Source organism: Bos taurus, chromosome 10 (genome assembly GCF_002263795.3).
Source record: "Bos taurus isolate L1 Dominette 01449 registration number 42190680 breed Hereford chromosome 10, ARS-UCD2.0, whole genome shotgun sequence".
Taxonomy (NCBI): domain Eukaryota; kingdom Metazoa; phylum Chordata; class Mammalia; order Artiodactyla; family Bovidae; genus Bos; species Bos taurus.
The window spans coordinates 25,763,756-25,778,764 of NC_037337.1; the positions used below are offsets into that span (position 1 = coordinate 25,763,756).

At 40.5% G+C, this 15,009-nt stretch overlaps 2 protein-coding genes, 1 long non-coding RNA gene and 1 other non-coding gene across 16 annotated transcripts in view; 3 read left to right on the forward strand and 1 right to left on the reverse strand.

The window, feature by feature from the left end:
* Nucleotides 1-7,023, forward strand: part of CHD8 (chromodomain helicase DNA binding protein 8) — a 58,382-nt gene extending 51,359 nt beyond the window's left edge. For 11 of the 13 annotated variants that reach the window (XM_059890276.1, XM_059890279.1, XM_059890280.1 and 8 more), the window contains 6 exons: nt 103-254; nt 1,245-1,547; nt 2,706-2,819; nt 3,007-3,186; nt 3,567-3,683; nt 6,047-7,023. In XM_059890276.1, the coding sequence (XP_059746259.1) occupies nt 103-254; nt 1,245-1,547; nt 2,706-2,819; nt 3,007-3,186; nt 3,567-3,683; nt 6,047-6,613 (1,433 nt within the window). In that variant the 3' untranslated portion in view covers nt 6,614-7,023. 13 annotated transcript variants of the gene reach the window in all.
* Nucleotides 3-3,129, reverse strand: LOC104973099 (uncharacterized). The gene is made up of 2 exons (XR_001501134.3): nt 3,040-3,129; nt 3-1,567 (listed from the first exon to the last, which is right to left on the reverse strand). It is a non-coding gene; the product is annotated as an uncharacterized lncRNA (long non-coding RNA).
* Nucleotides 2,397-2,505, forward strand: LOC112448610 (small nucleolar RNA U6-53/MBII-28). Its single transcript, XR_003036993.1, has one exon. It is a non-coding gene; the product is annotated as a small nucleolar RNA U6-53/MBII-28 (small nucleolar RNA).
* Nucleotides 7,024-8,222: 1,199 nt separating the features above from the next.
* SUPT16H (SPT16 homolog, facilitates chromatin remodeling subunit) overlaps nt 8,223-15,009 on the forward strand; it is a 34,696-nt gene continuing 27,909 nt past the window's right edge. Inside the window, exon 1 of the mRNA NM_001192392.1 lies at nt 8,223-8,288. Coding sequence (NP_001179321.1) covers nt 8,223-8,288 — 66 coding nt within the window. The remainder of the gene's footprint in view (nt 8,289-15,009) is intronic.

The window sequence follows — 15,009 nt, forward strand, 5'->3', positions numbered from 1 at the left end:
TCTGTTATTGTTAGGGCCTTTATTTAAAGTCCGTATAATACCATTCCTATGTAACTTTGTTCTTCCACCTTTGCTCACATGTTCTGTGTGATCGATCCCTAGCTGCTGACCAGTCCCGCTCAAAGCTCTATGATGAGGAGAGTCTCCTGTCCCTCCCTATGTCCCAAGATGGATTCCCAAATGAAGATGGAGAACAAATGACCCCTGAGCTTCTGCTGCTACAAGAAAGACAGAGAGCTTCTGAGTGGCCCAAGGTAACAGTCTCATTACTGGACATGTTGAGTCTGAAAATATAGCGTGATACAGCCACTATGGAGAATAGTATGGAGATTCTTTAAAAAACTAGGATTAAAACTACCATATGACCCAGCAATCCCACTACTGTGCATATTCCCTCAGGAAACCATAATTGAAAAAAGACACATGTATCCCAATGTTCATTGCAGCACTATTTACAATAGCTAGGACATGGAAGCAACCTAGATGTCCACCAACAGATGAATGGATAAAGACGTTGTGCTACATATATACAATGGAGTATTACTCAACCATAAAAAGGAACAGAGTTGAGACATTTCTAATGAGGTGGCTGAACCTAGAGCCTGTTCATAAAGTGAACTAAATCACAGACAGAAAGACAAATACCATATATTAACACATATATATGGAATCTAGAAAGATGGAACTAATGAAATTATTTGCAGTGCAGCAATGGAGACAAAGACATAGAGAACAGACTTTTGGTCACAGTCAGGAAGGGAGAGAGTGGGATGACTTGAGAGACTAGTGTTGAAACACTAGTTAATGTACATTACTATAAAATAGAAAGCCAGTGGGAATTTGCTGTATGATTCAGGAAACCCAAAGCCAGTGCTCTGTGACAACCTAGAGGGGTAGAGTAGGGAGGGAGGTGGGAGGGCAATTTAAGCCGGAGGGGACATATGCCTGTGGCTGATTCTTATTGATGTATGGCAGAAACCATCACAATACTATAAAGTAATTATCCTCCAATGAAAAATAAAATTATAAGAGTGACATATACAGAGAACAAGTAGATGGTTCTAGGTTTCTTTGATTATGTTAAGTGGTACATGTTTTTTCATGAAGCTCTTACCAGTCGACTTTGGGATCTGATACTCTTAACCTCCCTCATTTTTGACATATAATTTTTACTTATATTAATGATGGCACTATTACTTGTCACAGGATCACATGACTAATTGATTTCTTTTTCCCCCACTCAGGATCGTGTCCTGATAAACCGTATTGACCTCGTCTGCCAGGCTGTACTCTCAGGGAAGTGGCCTTCTAGTCGCCGGAGCCAGGAAATGGTAACAGGAGGAATTTTGGGGCCAGGCAACCACTTGCTGGACAGTCCCTCATTGACGCCAGGAGAATATGGTGACTCTCCAGTCCCCACACCACGAAGTAGCAGCGCAGCTTCCATGGCAGAGGAGGAAGTGTCTGCAGTCACCACAGCAGCAGCTCAGTTCACCAAACTTCGCCGAGGCATGGATGAGAAGGAGTTCACGGTTCAGATCAAAGATGTAAGCTGAGCATTTAGGCACTGGGAAGTGAGGAAGGAGGCTGTAATTCTTGTTAACTAGTTTTATGAACATAACATTAATATTAAGCTCATTTGGTCAGCTAACCTTAAAAATGAGAACAGAAAAAAGAAATTACAGCTCACAAAGATCCGTTGAGGAAAAGTCACTAAAGTAAAGGAAGGGATCTTGTGTTGACTTGTATCTCTTGTGTGTGCTTTAGTCACTCAGTTGTCTCCGACTCTTTGTGACCCCATAGACTGTAGCCTGCCAGGCTCCTCTGTCCATGGGGATTCTCCAGACAAGAATACTGTAGTGGGTTGCCATGCCCTCCTCCAGGGGATCTTCCCAACCCAGGGATCAAACCCCGGTCTCCCACATTGCAGGTGGATTCTTTATCATCTGAGCTACCAGGGAAATCCCAAGAATACTGGGGTGGGTAACCTATCCCTCCTCCAAGGGATCTTCCCAACCCAGGAATCGAACTGGGGTCTCCTGCATTGTAGGCAGATTTTTTACCAGCTGAGCTACCAGGGAAGCCCTTGTATCTCTTAGTGGCTAGATTAAAAGGGTTCTTTTGAGTGGCTTGCTTGTAGATCCTAGAAACCTAGTTTTTAAAAATTGAAATCAAATTGTGGAAAAGCTATTAAAATGATACTAAAGTGTTATGGGCCTTATTAAGTTAAAAATAAAAAGAAATTATTCCTACTGAAATTAAATCAGTATTGTGTGAAAAATGGATGGAAATTTTTATTTTTCCCGATGCTCTTCCCTAATGAACCCTAGCAGGTGGTCATTAAGTATTCAACGAGAAAATTGTTTTAGTTACATGACAGGAATATCAGGATTTTGCCCCTGTGATGAGTTGCCATGCTAATTCTGAGACACCAGGTAGGGGATTTTTCCCTGCATTGGGTGTTACTGAGATAAATTCTACTTCTCTTAAATCAGACTGAGGGGCACTGAGTCAAGAAATGAAGTCTTTCTAAGGAAAAATATATAAGTCTTATTGTATTTCTAGTTTGTACCCATTAGTCAGATGGCCTTCCTTCTCACCCATCATTGAACCAGGGGATGACCCTTATTTAATTCCCTCTGAAGTTAATCTTCATTTTAAAAACATGCTATGTGACGTCTTGGATGGGTGGGGTGTCTTTCTAGGAGGAAGGATTGAAGTTAACATTCCAAAAGCACAAGTTGATGGCTAATGGAGTAATGGGAGATGGACATCCTCTTTTTCATAAGAAGAAAGGGAACAGAAAGAAGCTAGTTGAGGTAAGTGGTAGAGAAAGTCTTTAACATGATGATTAGATAAAATCTTTCTGTTGCCAGTAACTGATGAAGGCAGTTGGGATTGAGGGAGTAGAGGATACTATTTTCTGGCTACCATTGGCTCTGCTCCCCCTCCCTCCCTACTCATAAGAAGAGTATGTGCTCATGGGGGTGGATTCTGGGTTTGCAGCTGGAGGTGGAGTGCATGGAAGAGCCTAATCACCTTGATGTGGACCTGGAGACCCGGATCCCTGTCATCAATAAGGTGGATGGTACTTTGCTCGTGGGTGAGGATGCCCCTCGCCGGGCTGAACTGGAGATGTGGTTACAGGGTCATCCAGAGTTCGCTGTCGATCCCCGATTTCTAGCGGTGAGTGGCAGTTCCATCCAGCAAGATTTAAAGTCATTCCCTTGATATTTAAGCTGTGTGAGAGGGAAGAAGCATGCAATATTATGTCATTGTTTCTGCATCGGCAAAGTAAGAGTAATTATACTCAGTCTTCCTATTTCACAGAGTTGTTGTGAGGATCAAAATAATGTTCCAGTACTTGTTAAACTAAATGCTAGGCACTGAACTAGTATATAATCACCTAATTTTTTTTGGAGACGTCTGCTTAATGGCAGTTTTCCACTAGGATTAATCCTTTATTCACACAATAAGCATTTATGGCCAGAATAGACACTAGTACCTTAATAATTACTCCAGAGAAGTTTTATTCTTTTAGGATAATTGCAACTTTTCTCTTATAGTATATGGAGGATCGCAGAAAACAGAAATGGCAGAGATATAAAAAAAATAATAAGGCAGAATTGAACTGTTTGGGAATAGAACCAGTACAGATGGCTAACTCTAGGAATGGAAAAAAGGTGAGTGAAACTGAGATATTACCACTCTGTTCCCAGGCTAGATATGACTAGAGAAATTATTTAATGTTGTTTATCTTTTTTTACCCTGTATGTTTGAGAAAATTTATCCTCAGTTCACAAAGAAACCATAATATTTTTATTGATATTTTTATAGTCCTGTAGTATCATCTGTAGAAGAGCCTGAAATTCTAAAAGCTAACTTTAGCACTTCAAGCATATTAAAATGTAAGAATTAGTAAGACATGTTAGACAATTCAGTGCTTTATCCTGCTTTTCTACTGACTAAGGGATTTTTGGCAAATCCTTTTAACTTTTTCAATTTGTATATCCTAAAAAATTGAAGGTTTGGGAGCAGATAATCTCTTAAAAGTTTTGTATTTTAGAAGTGATTTGGGAAATTCTCTAGCAGTCCAGTGGTTAGGACTCTGCGCTTTCACTGCTGAGGGCCTGGGGTTCAATCCCTGATGGGGGAACCTGCAAAGCTGCACAGCACAGCCCCCCTCAAGAAGTGATTTGGAACCTATTAAAATAGCCATGTTTTAATAGGCTTCTCAACATAGAAGATGTTGAGAATCATTAATAATATGCCAGTAGTGGAAAAAGACAGGAAATCATATTCTATAGTTTACAACAACAATTTTGGTCATTATGTTATTCCATGATTTGCAAGTGTACTTATATGTTTGTATGGTTATAGATTTGGTGGATTAAGAACCCATAATCCTTTCCATCAAAATATAACTGCAAAAGTTTCCCTTGGCTATGTTTCCCTTACTTTGGACAATAGTTGTGTAAATATAAACATATAAATCAGGGTTTGGTAAACATTTAAATGGATTAATACTTTGTATACTCACTTTAATCATTCCCCTTTTGATCTTCTATATACACCTTTATATATATGTGGTGTGTGTGTGTGTGTGTGTGTATATAAAACCACATGGTTTATCTTTTAACAAAATTTCCAAATGAAAAATATCTATCATTTGCATTTAACAAATTCTGAGAACATTATTTTGCCCATAAGATATATATATTTGTGAGGTGAATTTATAAGGCTTTTTGTTTTTATACTGGGTGAAAGTTGTTTCATACAAATATTGTTGCCATGGAAGAATGTTTTTTCTCTCTTATCCTCCATGGCCCCAAGGGTATGATAAGCAGAGTGGTTGATATGGGAGGCTGATGGTAAAGAAGGCTTTTTCTCCAGGATTACCTATTTTTGCCTCAAGTACTTCTGCTCTTCTTTATAATCAGTTGTCAACTCTAAGAAAGAAAAAGATCATAGCAAATCACAGAAAATTATACTGTGATTAGTATAATATTCTTACTGCAGAATTGATCATGTATCTAGCATTGTATTATATTGCATCCTAATGTGATTTGGTGCTGTTATGTGAAAGTATGTTAGTTGCTCATTCGTGTCCAACTCTCTTTGACCCCATGGACTAGCCCACCAGGCTCCTCTGTCCATGGGGTTTTTCCAGGCAAAAATACTGGAGTGGGTTGCCATTCTCTTCTCTGGGGGTTCTTCCTGACCCAGGGGATCGAACCTGGGTCTCCTGCATTGCAGGCAGATTATTTACCATCTGAGCTACCAAAGAAGCTCTGGTAGTTATTATAGTTACATTTTAAAAGCCTAAAAAATTAAGTATTGAGATGTTTGTAACTGTCTGAGTTTAATGCCAGTTTACTCAGTATTGTACTTAGGTCTAGTAATTTCCAGCTTCAGTGAACTTAACCAGAATTTATAGTGAGCCCATTTACATGAAGCAATTCAAAATTCAGCAGATATGTAAGTTTATTATAGTGCAGAAAAAAATTATTTTAGTAAATTTGCTAAAGAGCTAACCCTTAGTCTTTTTGGCGTTCTAGACATCCAGACTCTTAATCTAGTCTGTCTTGAGTTTACCCCATTCTGATGCAATAATGAAGGATAATATTGTATATGTCAGTATGGTTGTACTGTCCTTCACATGGTAAGATCATGTGAACAATCTGCCATCAGGAGAGCATACTGTATAAGTACTGATTCATTCATTGTCTTACTCAGGCTTCTTATTAACAAAAGTAAGCAATTTTGAAACGGTTGGCTAGAGTAAAGGTATAGTGTAGTCGTGGGAAAAAAAGCTCTGGTTCAGATGAGTGTCAGTGTCAAATCTTTGCTTTTAGCTTCAGCTCATAATGTTTCAACCTGCTACATACAGCTTTACCTCGTCCCCATTACCATCAAGTCTGGTTGGACTATACTTACTTTGCCCCTCCTAAAGATAGTTCAGTGAAAAAGCATTTGCAAGCTAGGACTTTGTTGACTTCTATTTTGTTTTTTCTTCCTTTTACTATCTTCTGTTCCTTCTTCCCAGGGTCATCATGCTGAAACTGTGTTGAACCGGGTTTTGCCAGGGCCTATTGCACCTGACAGCAGCAAGAAGCGGGCCCGTAGGACGCGACCAGACCTTTCTAAGATGATGGCCCTGATGCAGGGTGGAGGCACTGGCTCCCTGTCTCTGCATAATACCTTCCAACACAGCAGTAGTGGCCTGCAATCTGTATCATCTCTGGGTCACAGCAGTGCCACTTCTGCATCTTTGCCTTTTATGCCGTTTGTGATGGGTGGTGCAGCATCATCCCCTCATGTAGACTCCAGCACCATGCTTCATCACCACCACCACCACCCCCACCCCCACCATCACCACCATCACCATCCAGGCCTGAGAGCCACTGGCTACCCTTCTTCACCAGCCACTACCACCTCTGCTACTGCCTTGAGGTTGCCACCACTGCAGCCTGAGGAGGATGAGGACGATGAGGATGAAGATGATGATGATGATTTATCTCAGGGCTATGATAGCTCAGAAAGGGACTTCTCACTCATTGATGATCCTATGATGCCAGCCAACTCAGACTCCAGCGAAGATGCTGATGACTGAAGACCCAGCATGGTCCCCATTGCTTGGGTGGCTGCTGTATTTCATTTACTCTGGCCCTTGGACTATGGAAAAGTGGGAGGGGCAGGGGAGATGTGGGGAGACCCAGGACTCCAGGAGGTGAAAAGGAAAAAGAACACTTGTACCTGATTGCTTCCAAATTTGAGAGGATTGGGTGGGTAGGGGAACTCCTAAAATAATACACGATTACTTCCTCGGTTCTGGGGAAGGAAAGGAGACTAGAGCAGCCAATGTGCTCACCCCTCCCTAGACACCTCCATTAACCACAGACTATGTAGCGCTGGCACTAGCCTCTGGCAGAGCCTGTTCCTGACCGAACTGTGGATACAGCTGGAGGGTCAGGAACTGTTACCTTCCTTCCCCTTGGCATTAATAAATTTAAGTTAATCCTTTCCCACTCTTCCCTCGTTCTATATTTGCTCAAACCCAATATAAATATTACCAGTTGATGTTCATGATGGGTAATTTCAACACCACTTTCTTAAAGTTCCTTACTGTTAATGTGTGAAGTTACCTTGGATAGGGCAGACAAGTCATCCGTACTCCGTGAAAAGCTTGTACATAAGCGTAGGCTTTCCACCTTGCCAAATGATCTAAGCTAAAATAGTAGGCAAAATGTTCCCAGATTCAAAATCCCAAGTTCTCGAAGAGAGAAGAATTTCCATCAAGACCCACGTATGTTTTGTCTTGAATTAACTGAAATTGTTTCGGGGAAGGTGTAAAAATGGTGTCACTTAATGAACTGTGGCAAGAGGACTGGCTGACTGGAAAGGATGCTGTCATGATTTGAGCTCGCATTTGTTTCCTATGACCCCTCCCCTACCGTCCTAGCGCTCAAATGAAGCCTGGGCATTTAATTTCTCTTTCAAAGGCTAAGTCCTTTCCCCGTAGCACCGGTCTAAGTTCAGTTTATCCGCAGGGTGGGCTCCCTCTTACCGGCTTGAGCTCCCTGTCTGCCTGGAGCCCCTAGGCCAGCGTCCTAGCACGGAGGATCCTTCCAGGCCTGGAGCGGCAGAGGCTTTTGCTTCCCCATATTTTCTAGGAGAGAGAAATCCAGTTATGCTGTAGGCTTCCTGCTCCCACCCCAGATCCCTGTCTCCGTTTCCCCTTCCTTTGCCTATGGGCGGGGCCATTGCACCCGCGCGCGGCAGTTTGTGTGGGGCGGGGCCGGCACGTCAGGACTCCCGCCTCAGTGTCCAGTCGCCGCCGCCTCGACAAGGAATCGGAGCTCCTGGAGACCTCGGCCCCGGGGAGAGTAAGGGCGGGGGCAGAGCATCACGTGATGACGTCGACTCGCGTGCGGCTGTTGCTAAGTTGACAAGAAAACCCCGCGAAACTCTGGACTCTTTTTGCGTTGCACGTTTTGTTGCTTTCCCCCCTCTTCCTTCCTCTCCTCCCCGTAACCTCCGGAGGAAGGATTTTTTTAAAAAAGAATTCCGATCGCTGCCGGGACCCGGAAGCGGAAAGGGCATCTTTGAGGTCGATACTTCCGGGTCACTGGGAGAGTGCGGGATTCCGGGGCCGAGAGAGGGTGGCGGAGCCGGGACCTCGCGTGATTCTCGGAACCCGAGGAGAAGCGGCGTCTGTGGCTATGGCTGTAACTCTCGACAAAGACGCTTATTATCGACGAGTGAAGAGACTGTACAGCAATTGGAGGGTGAGATAGATCCCGTAATTTCCCCAGGGACCCCCCTTTGCCATCCCATAATAACCCCGTTTCTCGGCGCCTTTTTTCCCCTTTCCGTCAGGAATTCCCGGGTTCAGGGTCGTGCCCATTTAGTTGCTCCAGGATCATTCACCGTAGGCGACCCCAAGCGCCACCCTGTAGTAGGGAATCCCCCCCCCCCGTAATCCCCTTACCCCGCGGCCCCCACCATCTTCCCCGCGTGCCTGCCCCCGTCATGCATAACAGCCACCTCTCGTAGTTTCTTCCCGCCCTAGAAGAGGCATCATCATTCTTCCCTCCCACTCCGTGATCACGTCTTGCTGCCCCCTCCTGCAGTGTTCATACACACCCACGCACTCGCTCTGTCCTTCCAGAACCAGAGTGTTGTGCCCCAGGTCCCGCCAGAATTACAACTATTTCGTCAAGGATGGATGGAGGGGCCAGAAGGATGAGAATCGGGCTCTTGGCGTTTACCATTTGCGTTGCTCTTGCTGGAGTTAAAAAAAGACATACTGCTCACGCGCAACCGCCTCCTGTTCTAGGCCTGCCGTGGGTAACACAGAAATCTAACGCTGAAAACCTGCAGGTTTTGGTAATGCAGAAAAACGATGTGATGCTTAAAACCTTACTAGTTTTCTCCGTGGTTGAGGATCCAGGGCACGTGTTTAGAAAAAGAGCTGTTACCGTTTCTAGTCTAAGGATTGGGCATTTTTGATTGCTTGAAAAAGTCCACAATTAAAATTTTATTTTTGTGATGGTAATTTATCAGTTCAAACATTTGATTGCATCCTGTGGTGTCTTCTGAGCTATCCAGCTGAAGTATGACCTCTGAACTGTTGTCATTCAGGAAAGATAAAGCTAAAGAGGGCTTTTTAAAACCTGAAGAGCGTCCTGACAAAAATGATCAGTTCTGACTTCAGCATTGTAAATTGCCTTTGAAACTGATCTACTAAAAACTAAGCTATTAAAATTGATCATTTGCCTACCATTCATACTAAAGGTTCCTGTGCAAGTTTTATCTTTTGAGCATAAGTGCATTAGATGATTGAAAATAAAATGGGTTTTAGGCATTTTATAAGCACAACTAAGGACTATGCTAGACAAAATCTGAACATAATTTATTTTTTTAAAATTTATTGGTTAATTTCTACCAGATGTTTTTATAAGTTCTCTCACTGTCATGTTTTAAAGTTTGAACGTGATCCATATTAGAAATACTTTTGTAAATGCCCAGATATTTCCTGAAGATTAATAAGTACTATGATATGAGTAATAATCAAATGCCTGCTCTTCTGCTCATAGACCCCCCCAAGTCACACACCTTTGCTGTAGTGGTTGTTTCTAGTCCTGGTGATTCAGAAGTTGATCAAATAAGCCTATCTAGACCATTCCTTGAAGCTAAAATTAATTTAGAGCTCAAAGTTCCCATCAGATCAGATCAGTCGCTCAGTCGTGTCCGACTCTTTGCAACCCCATGAATCGCAGCACGCCAGGCCTCCCTGTCCATCACCAACTCCCGGAGTTCCCATACATGGTAGATAAACGCAAAGCATTAGACTAGGGAAATACTTGAGGCCTAAAGACCCATTGGTAAACTTAATGTCAATGACAGTCTTTAAATCCATGAAAGTTAAGTTATTGGCCCCATTTTTTGTTTGTTTCTCAAATACTAAAATTTATCTTGGCCCCTCTTATCATTTGAAAGGAGCATGTTAAATGATAAGATCCTGATCTTACAAAGTTACAAGCCAATATAAAAATGTACTTAGCAAAATTTATGTCATGTCATTATGAAAAATCTTATTTGAATAGACTTCCTGCTTTGTTATAACTGTGAGTTTTAATAACTGTGCTTAGACCCCACCTGTTGAATTGCTTTATGCATTATCTTTTCCAGGTTACAGCAACTTTCATTCCGACCTGCTTAACTAACGATTGTAGTTTCCGGAATAAGTTCTGGTTGCTTATCCTCTTAGGTGCAGCAGGAAAATAGTGAAATATGCAGGTGCAAGCTATATTTGCTTTTCTATACTTATTCCTTTTTTGAGTAAGAAAATTGGCCTTGAAATAAGAATAACTTGTAGTTAACTATAGAAATCCCAAACCTTGTGTTGTCCACTCCCATCCTCAAAGAAGACAAAAATTAACTAAAAAACTAGTTTAGGCTCCACACCCACTTTAAGGGTTTTAAATACCCTTAAAGCATTAGCCTTACCGAATGGTGTGGTTGCTTCTTGTAACTCCAGTGCTGTTCACACAACTATCTATAGAGTTGTAGAGCATGAAAAGGCTATTTTTTTTTTTAAATAAGAGTAGGAACTAATGTGTTTCCTTACCTCATTTATCTGCAAGTTGACTTTAAGGTACTCTTTGTGAGGCTATTCTAAATAAGATATATCTTAATTACAGTTTTCATAACTATGTCCCCAAAAGAGTTGGATTATCACACACTTCCTTTTTTGAGTAGAAATTTCTCAAACATTAAACCTTATACCTGAGTGAATAGTGTCATTTTAGGGATAAGATAATGGGCTTTTTTTTTTTTTTTTTAAATGAGAACTGCTACAGCAGGAAGAGTTTGCAGCACCTTTCTGTCTCTGCAGTAGAGACCCCTAGGTAGTGACCCTGGGTGGTGAGCATGAGCTTCTCCCCTGTCTTCTTATACTTACCGGGTCCTTATTCAGAGCTTCCCAGTCTTTTCATGACTGTGATTGTTTTTAACCAAGTGATAGGATTAGTGCTTCATGGGGGTACAAGTGGGGAGGTTACCCACCATCCTGGGATCCCAGCTACTTTGAGAACTGAGGGGAGATTGTATCCATGCACACCTGTAACTCATTTGAGACCTAACTGTTGGGACATGCTGCTGTGTGTGAACCTTGACTTCAGTCATCTGCCTTTTAACCCAAAAGAATTCCATTTAAAAAATCAGAATGGTAGCTGTTTTCCAATGGAATGCTGATCCATTGCATTCATTCATGTGGCACTACACTACCCATCAGGACTGGGGAGGTGAGTGGCCCCAGCCTCAAAAAGGAAGTTTGTGCCTATGGAGAAAACTAAGAACCTATAGTGTCGGTATTTCTCTTGAGTGGTGATTTCTGGCTCTTTGCTGATTTTTGTTGTGGACAATTTCTTGTTCTGGATTGCCCTCTAAGACTAGGCAGTGACTTTTGTGGCTTGGGAAGGTTCTTTGAAATATGGGCAATTTTCATACTACTTTTAACAAGATGACAGTTTGCTTCTACCCATCTCGGTTGCTCACTTATCTCTGGAGTGAACTAGAGAAAGGTGCTTTGGTTTCTTGAGTAAAAAGGAAGGCTAGATAGAAGTAAATGCCTGGGCAGGTTGAGATACGTTTATTCTTTCTTACTGATTTTTGTTTATTTTTTTTGCCACTATTACAAGTGCAGTGCCTGGCATGTAGTAGGCACTGATTAAATGCTGATAATTTGATTTTTGAGCTTTCATTCGTCCCCATCTTGGTTTGAAGAGGTTTTTATGGAGGCTGTACTTAGTGTGATCATAAGTCTTGCCTTTTCTGAAACTGTCTACCTGTTGGCCCAGTGTAATTAATGGCATACCTTTTTATTCTCAGAGTTGTATCAGTCTGGGTGATGAGTTAGATTGGTATCCTTGGTATAACTAGAGACTTAAAAAATGTTTTCTCTTTTAATGCAGTACCCTTTTGGTTTCAGAGGAAGATAGTTGTTCCTCTGCTGCGGTATTCTCCCAGCTTTTATCATTCAGGTACCACTGTCACAGTTTTTGCTGATTCCTTAACGCTTGTATTATTGATATTTACCTTGCATTAAAGAAAAAATCCATTTTAGTCAAGTAATACATACGTTTTAAAATACCAAATTGTTCTAAAAGCCCTAGCATAGGAAACTGTCACCTGCCACAGAAGCACGCACTTTCCAGTTCTTTACTTCCTTTCATATTTTAAAGTAATATCTATATACTGTTATCAATATTTCTTGGTTTATCAGTTTTAGATATTAACTTTTATTTAGGTAGAATGAGGATTTAAATTTAACTTACACCATAACATTTCAATTTCCCTTCCTCCTGATACTTCCTGTAAATTTCTTGACATAGTTAGGAAATATTTCAGCCTACAGAAAGGTAAAAGAAATTTCCAGTGAGAACTCATGTGCCTCCTCATCTAGTTTATATAATTAATATTTTTATCATACTTACTTTATCACATATCCATCCCTCTGTGATTTTTTTTTTCACAGTTTTTAGTAAAATCAGTTTACATTGTTATACTCATGTAACTATTTTCACTGCTGGGTGAAGTAATAAAGTATAATTAAGTTACTATTAAGTTTTTTAATTTTTCCTGGCATTAATGATTACTTCAGTTTTTCTCCTCTTTTAAATGTCCTTAGCCTTAATTTTTTCCTGTAGATCTGTCATAATCTCATCAGTCTTTTATTCTAAAATTTTCATGCTCGACAGATATTTATGTTTTTGTTTTTAACCACCACCACCCACTCCACCTTATCTTATTCTGCTCTGTCTGTGCAGGTTGCCCTCCAGTCTGTTGAACCTTGGAACTTCCAGTGTCCCCTATATGCAGCAGTCCATGTTGTGATTTTTTTTTTTCTTTTGTTTTGTTTGAGCATTTCTCTAAGAGGTTCTTAGGAAAGGATACGGAGAATAGATGTTTCTTGAGCCATTATGTGTCTTAAAAAGTTTTATTCTGTCTCTACTTTTCGTTAATAATAATAGTTCAGTTAGTATAAAATTCAAGGTTGAAAATCACTGAGAATTCTGTTCAGAATTTGTCAACTATTTGTCAGCCTTCAAGCATTCAGTGTTTCTTTTGAGAAGGGTGATGTGATTCTATTTCCTGTTCTAATATATATGGCCTATTGTTCTCTGTAAAACATCTCTTTATTCCTCATGTTTTGATATTTCACTGCCTTGGTATGAATCCTTTTTTTTTTAACCCTTTGCATTGAGTTGGGAAGTGGGGGGCCATTTTAGTCTGAAGACTCATATCTGTCAGTGCTGGAATTTTGCATTCTTTGATCATTTTCTCCCCTCCATTTCCTCAGTGATCTGTTCCTCCCCTGCCCCCCCAGAAATTCCTATTTAGTGGGGTTTAGAACTTTTTGCTTAAATTTGTTATCTTTTTCATTTCGTTTTCTCTTTATTGTCTACTTCCAGATGCTGTTTCTTAACTTCATCACATTTTTTTTCCTAAGTTCTTCCTTATCCCCTATTTTTTCTTGTTTCATGGATATACTATATTTATTTCTTATATGGGGGGTGTTTTATTTTTATCTTCTGTCCTCTGCCATGTCTGTTTCCCCTGGATTTCTTTGCTTTCTCTCTTACGTGTTGAACACTTCACAAAAATCAAATTGAGCCTTGGCTACTCATTTGTATTAAGAATATAGTAATAAGAAACTGGTGGGAAGCTCTGCATGAATAGGGTCTCTCAACTAGTAGAGAGGTTATGGTAGAGTAAATAGGTTAGCTTATTCCCTGGAGAACCCCTCAGATACTGGCAGTATCCTCAAGTATTTTCTGTGAATTTGGTGGTGACCAAAGAAAAACTCTCTAATTCTTGTCTTTGGGGCAGTTGTCATTCAAAAAAACAGACTTTCTGGAGGAGGAAATGGCAACCCACTCCAGTTTTCTTGCCTGGAAAATCCCATGAACAGAGGAGCCTGGAGGGATCTCAAAGAAGCAGACAGGACTTAGCAACTGTGCATGCATACACAGGAAATGTGCTCTTGGCATTTATTAAGGTGAGGGAAAGACATGGTCAATTGAAAGACAATTGACTATTTTCTACCAAACAGTGTTTGAACTAAGCTCTGTCTTCTTATTTCTAAAAGTAACTACATTTAAAAAGTCCACTTAGGATTCAATGCAAGAAAAATTTCTGCTAATAAAATTGCACTCTTTCTATTAAACTAAGAGAACAATTTAACCTACTATTTCCATTTTGGTCTTGTCTCCTAGGAGTCTCAGAACTAAAATAATGTTTAATTTCTGCTATGATTCTCAATATCTACATAATTATTAGATTCTAGCCTAATAATTTTGAATTTCGCTATTATCTCTGTTTTAATACCAGAAGCCACCTCCATTTATGTTTTGATAATACAGAATATATGTTAAAATCAATTAAATCATTGACTTAAAAAAAAAAAGACTTTCATTGAATTCCTCAGCATTTATTAATTGCCTTCTGCTGGACCTAGTATCTAGAGCTTTTTGAGCCCCTTTCTTCAGAGAATGCATTAAATGTTTTTGTGGGAGGATTAGTTTTCTCGGGGCTTCCATGAACTAGGGACTTAAGCTTGCTGACCAGACTTCTGTTCTTAGCCCTGAACTTACCATGTATGATATGTCCCTTTTCCCTTCTCTAATACTTGGTGCCTCCTGAATCCTGAGCCCATAAGGGCTTTACGAGATACACACACTTAACATCAGTATCTTCTGGTTAAGAATGCTTAACAGGCACTTAGTCATTTACCACTCTCTCATCTTCCAAAAAACTCTAACCTTAGTACATAATGCTTTCCAAGTCTGTCTGTGGTGTTGGAGATGGAAAAATTTCATTCATTTTTAATGACTGAGTATAGTATTTCATTGTATATGGGGTGTGTATGTACACCCCACATCTTTATCTGTTCATCTATTGACAGACACTTAGGTTGCTTCCATATCTTGGCTGTTGTAAATA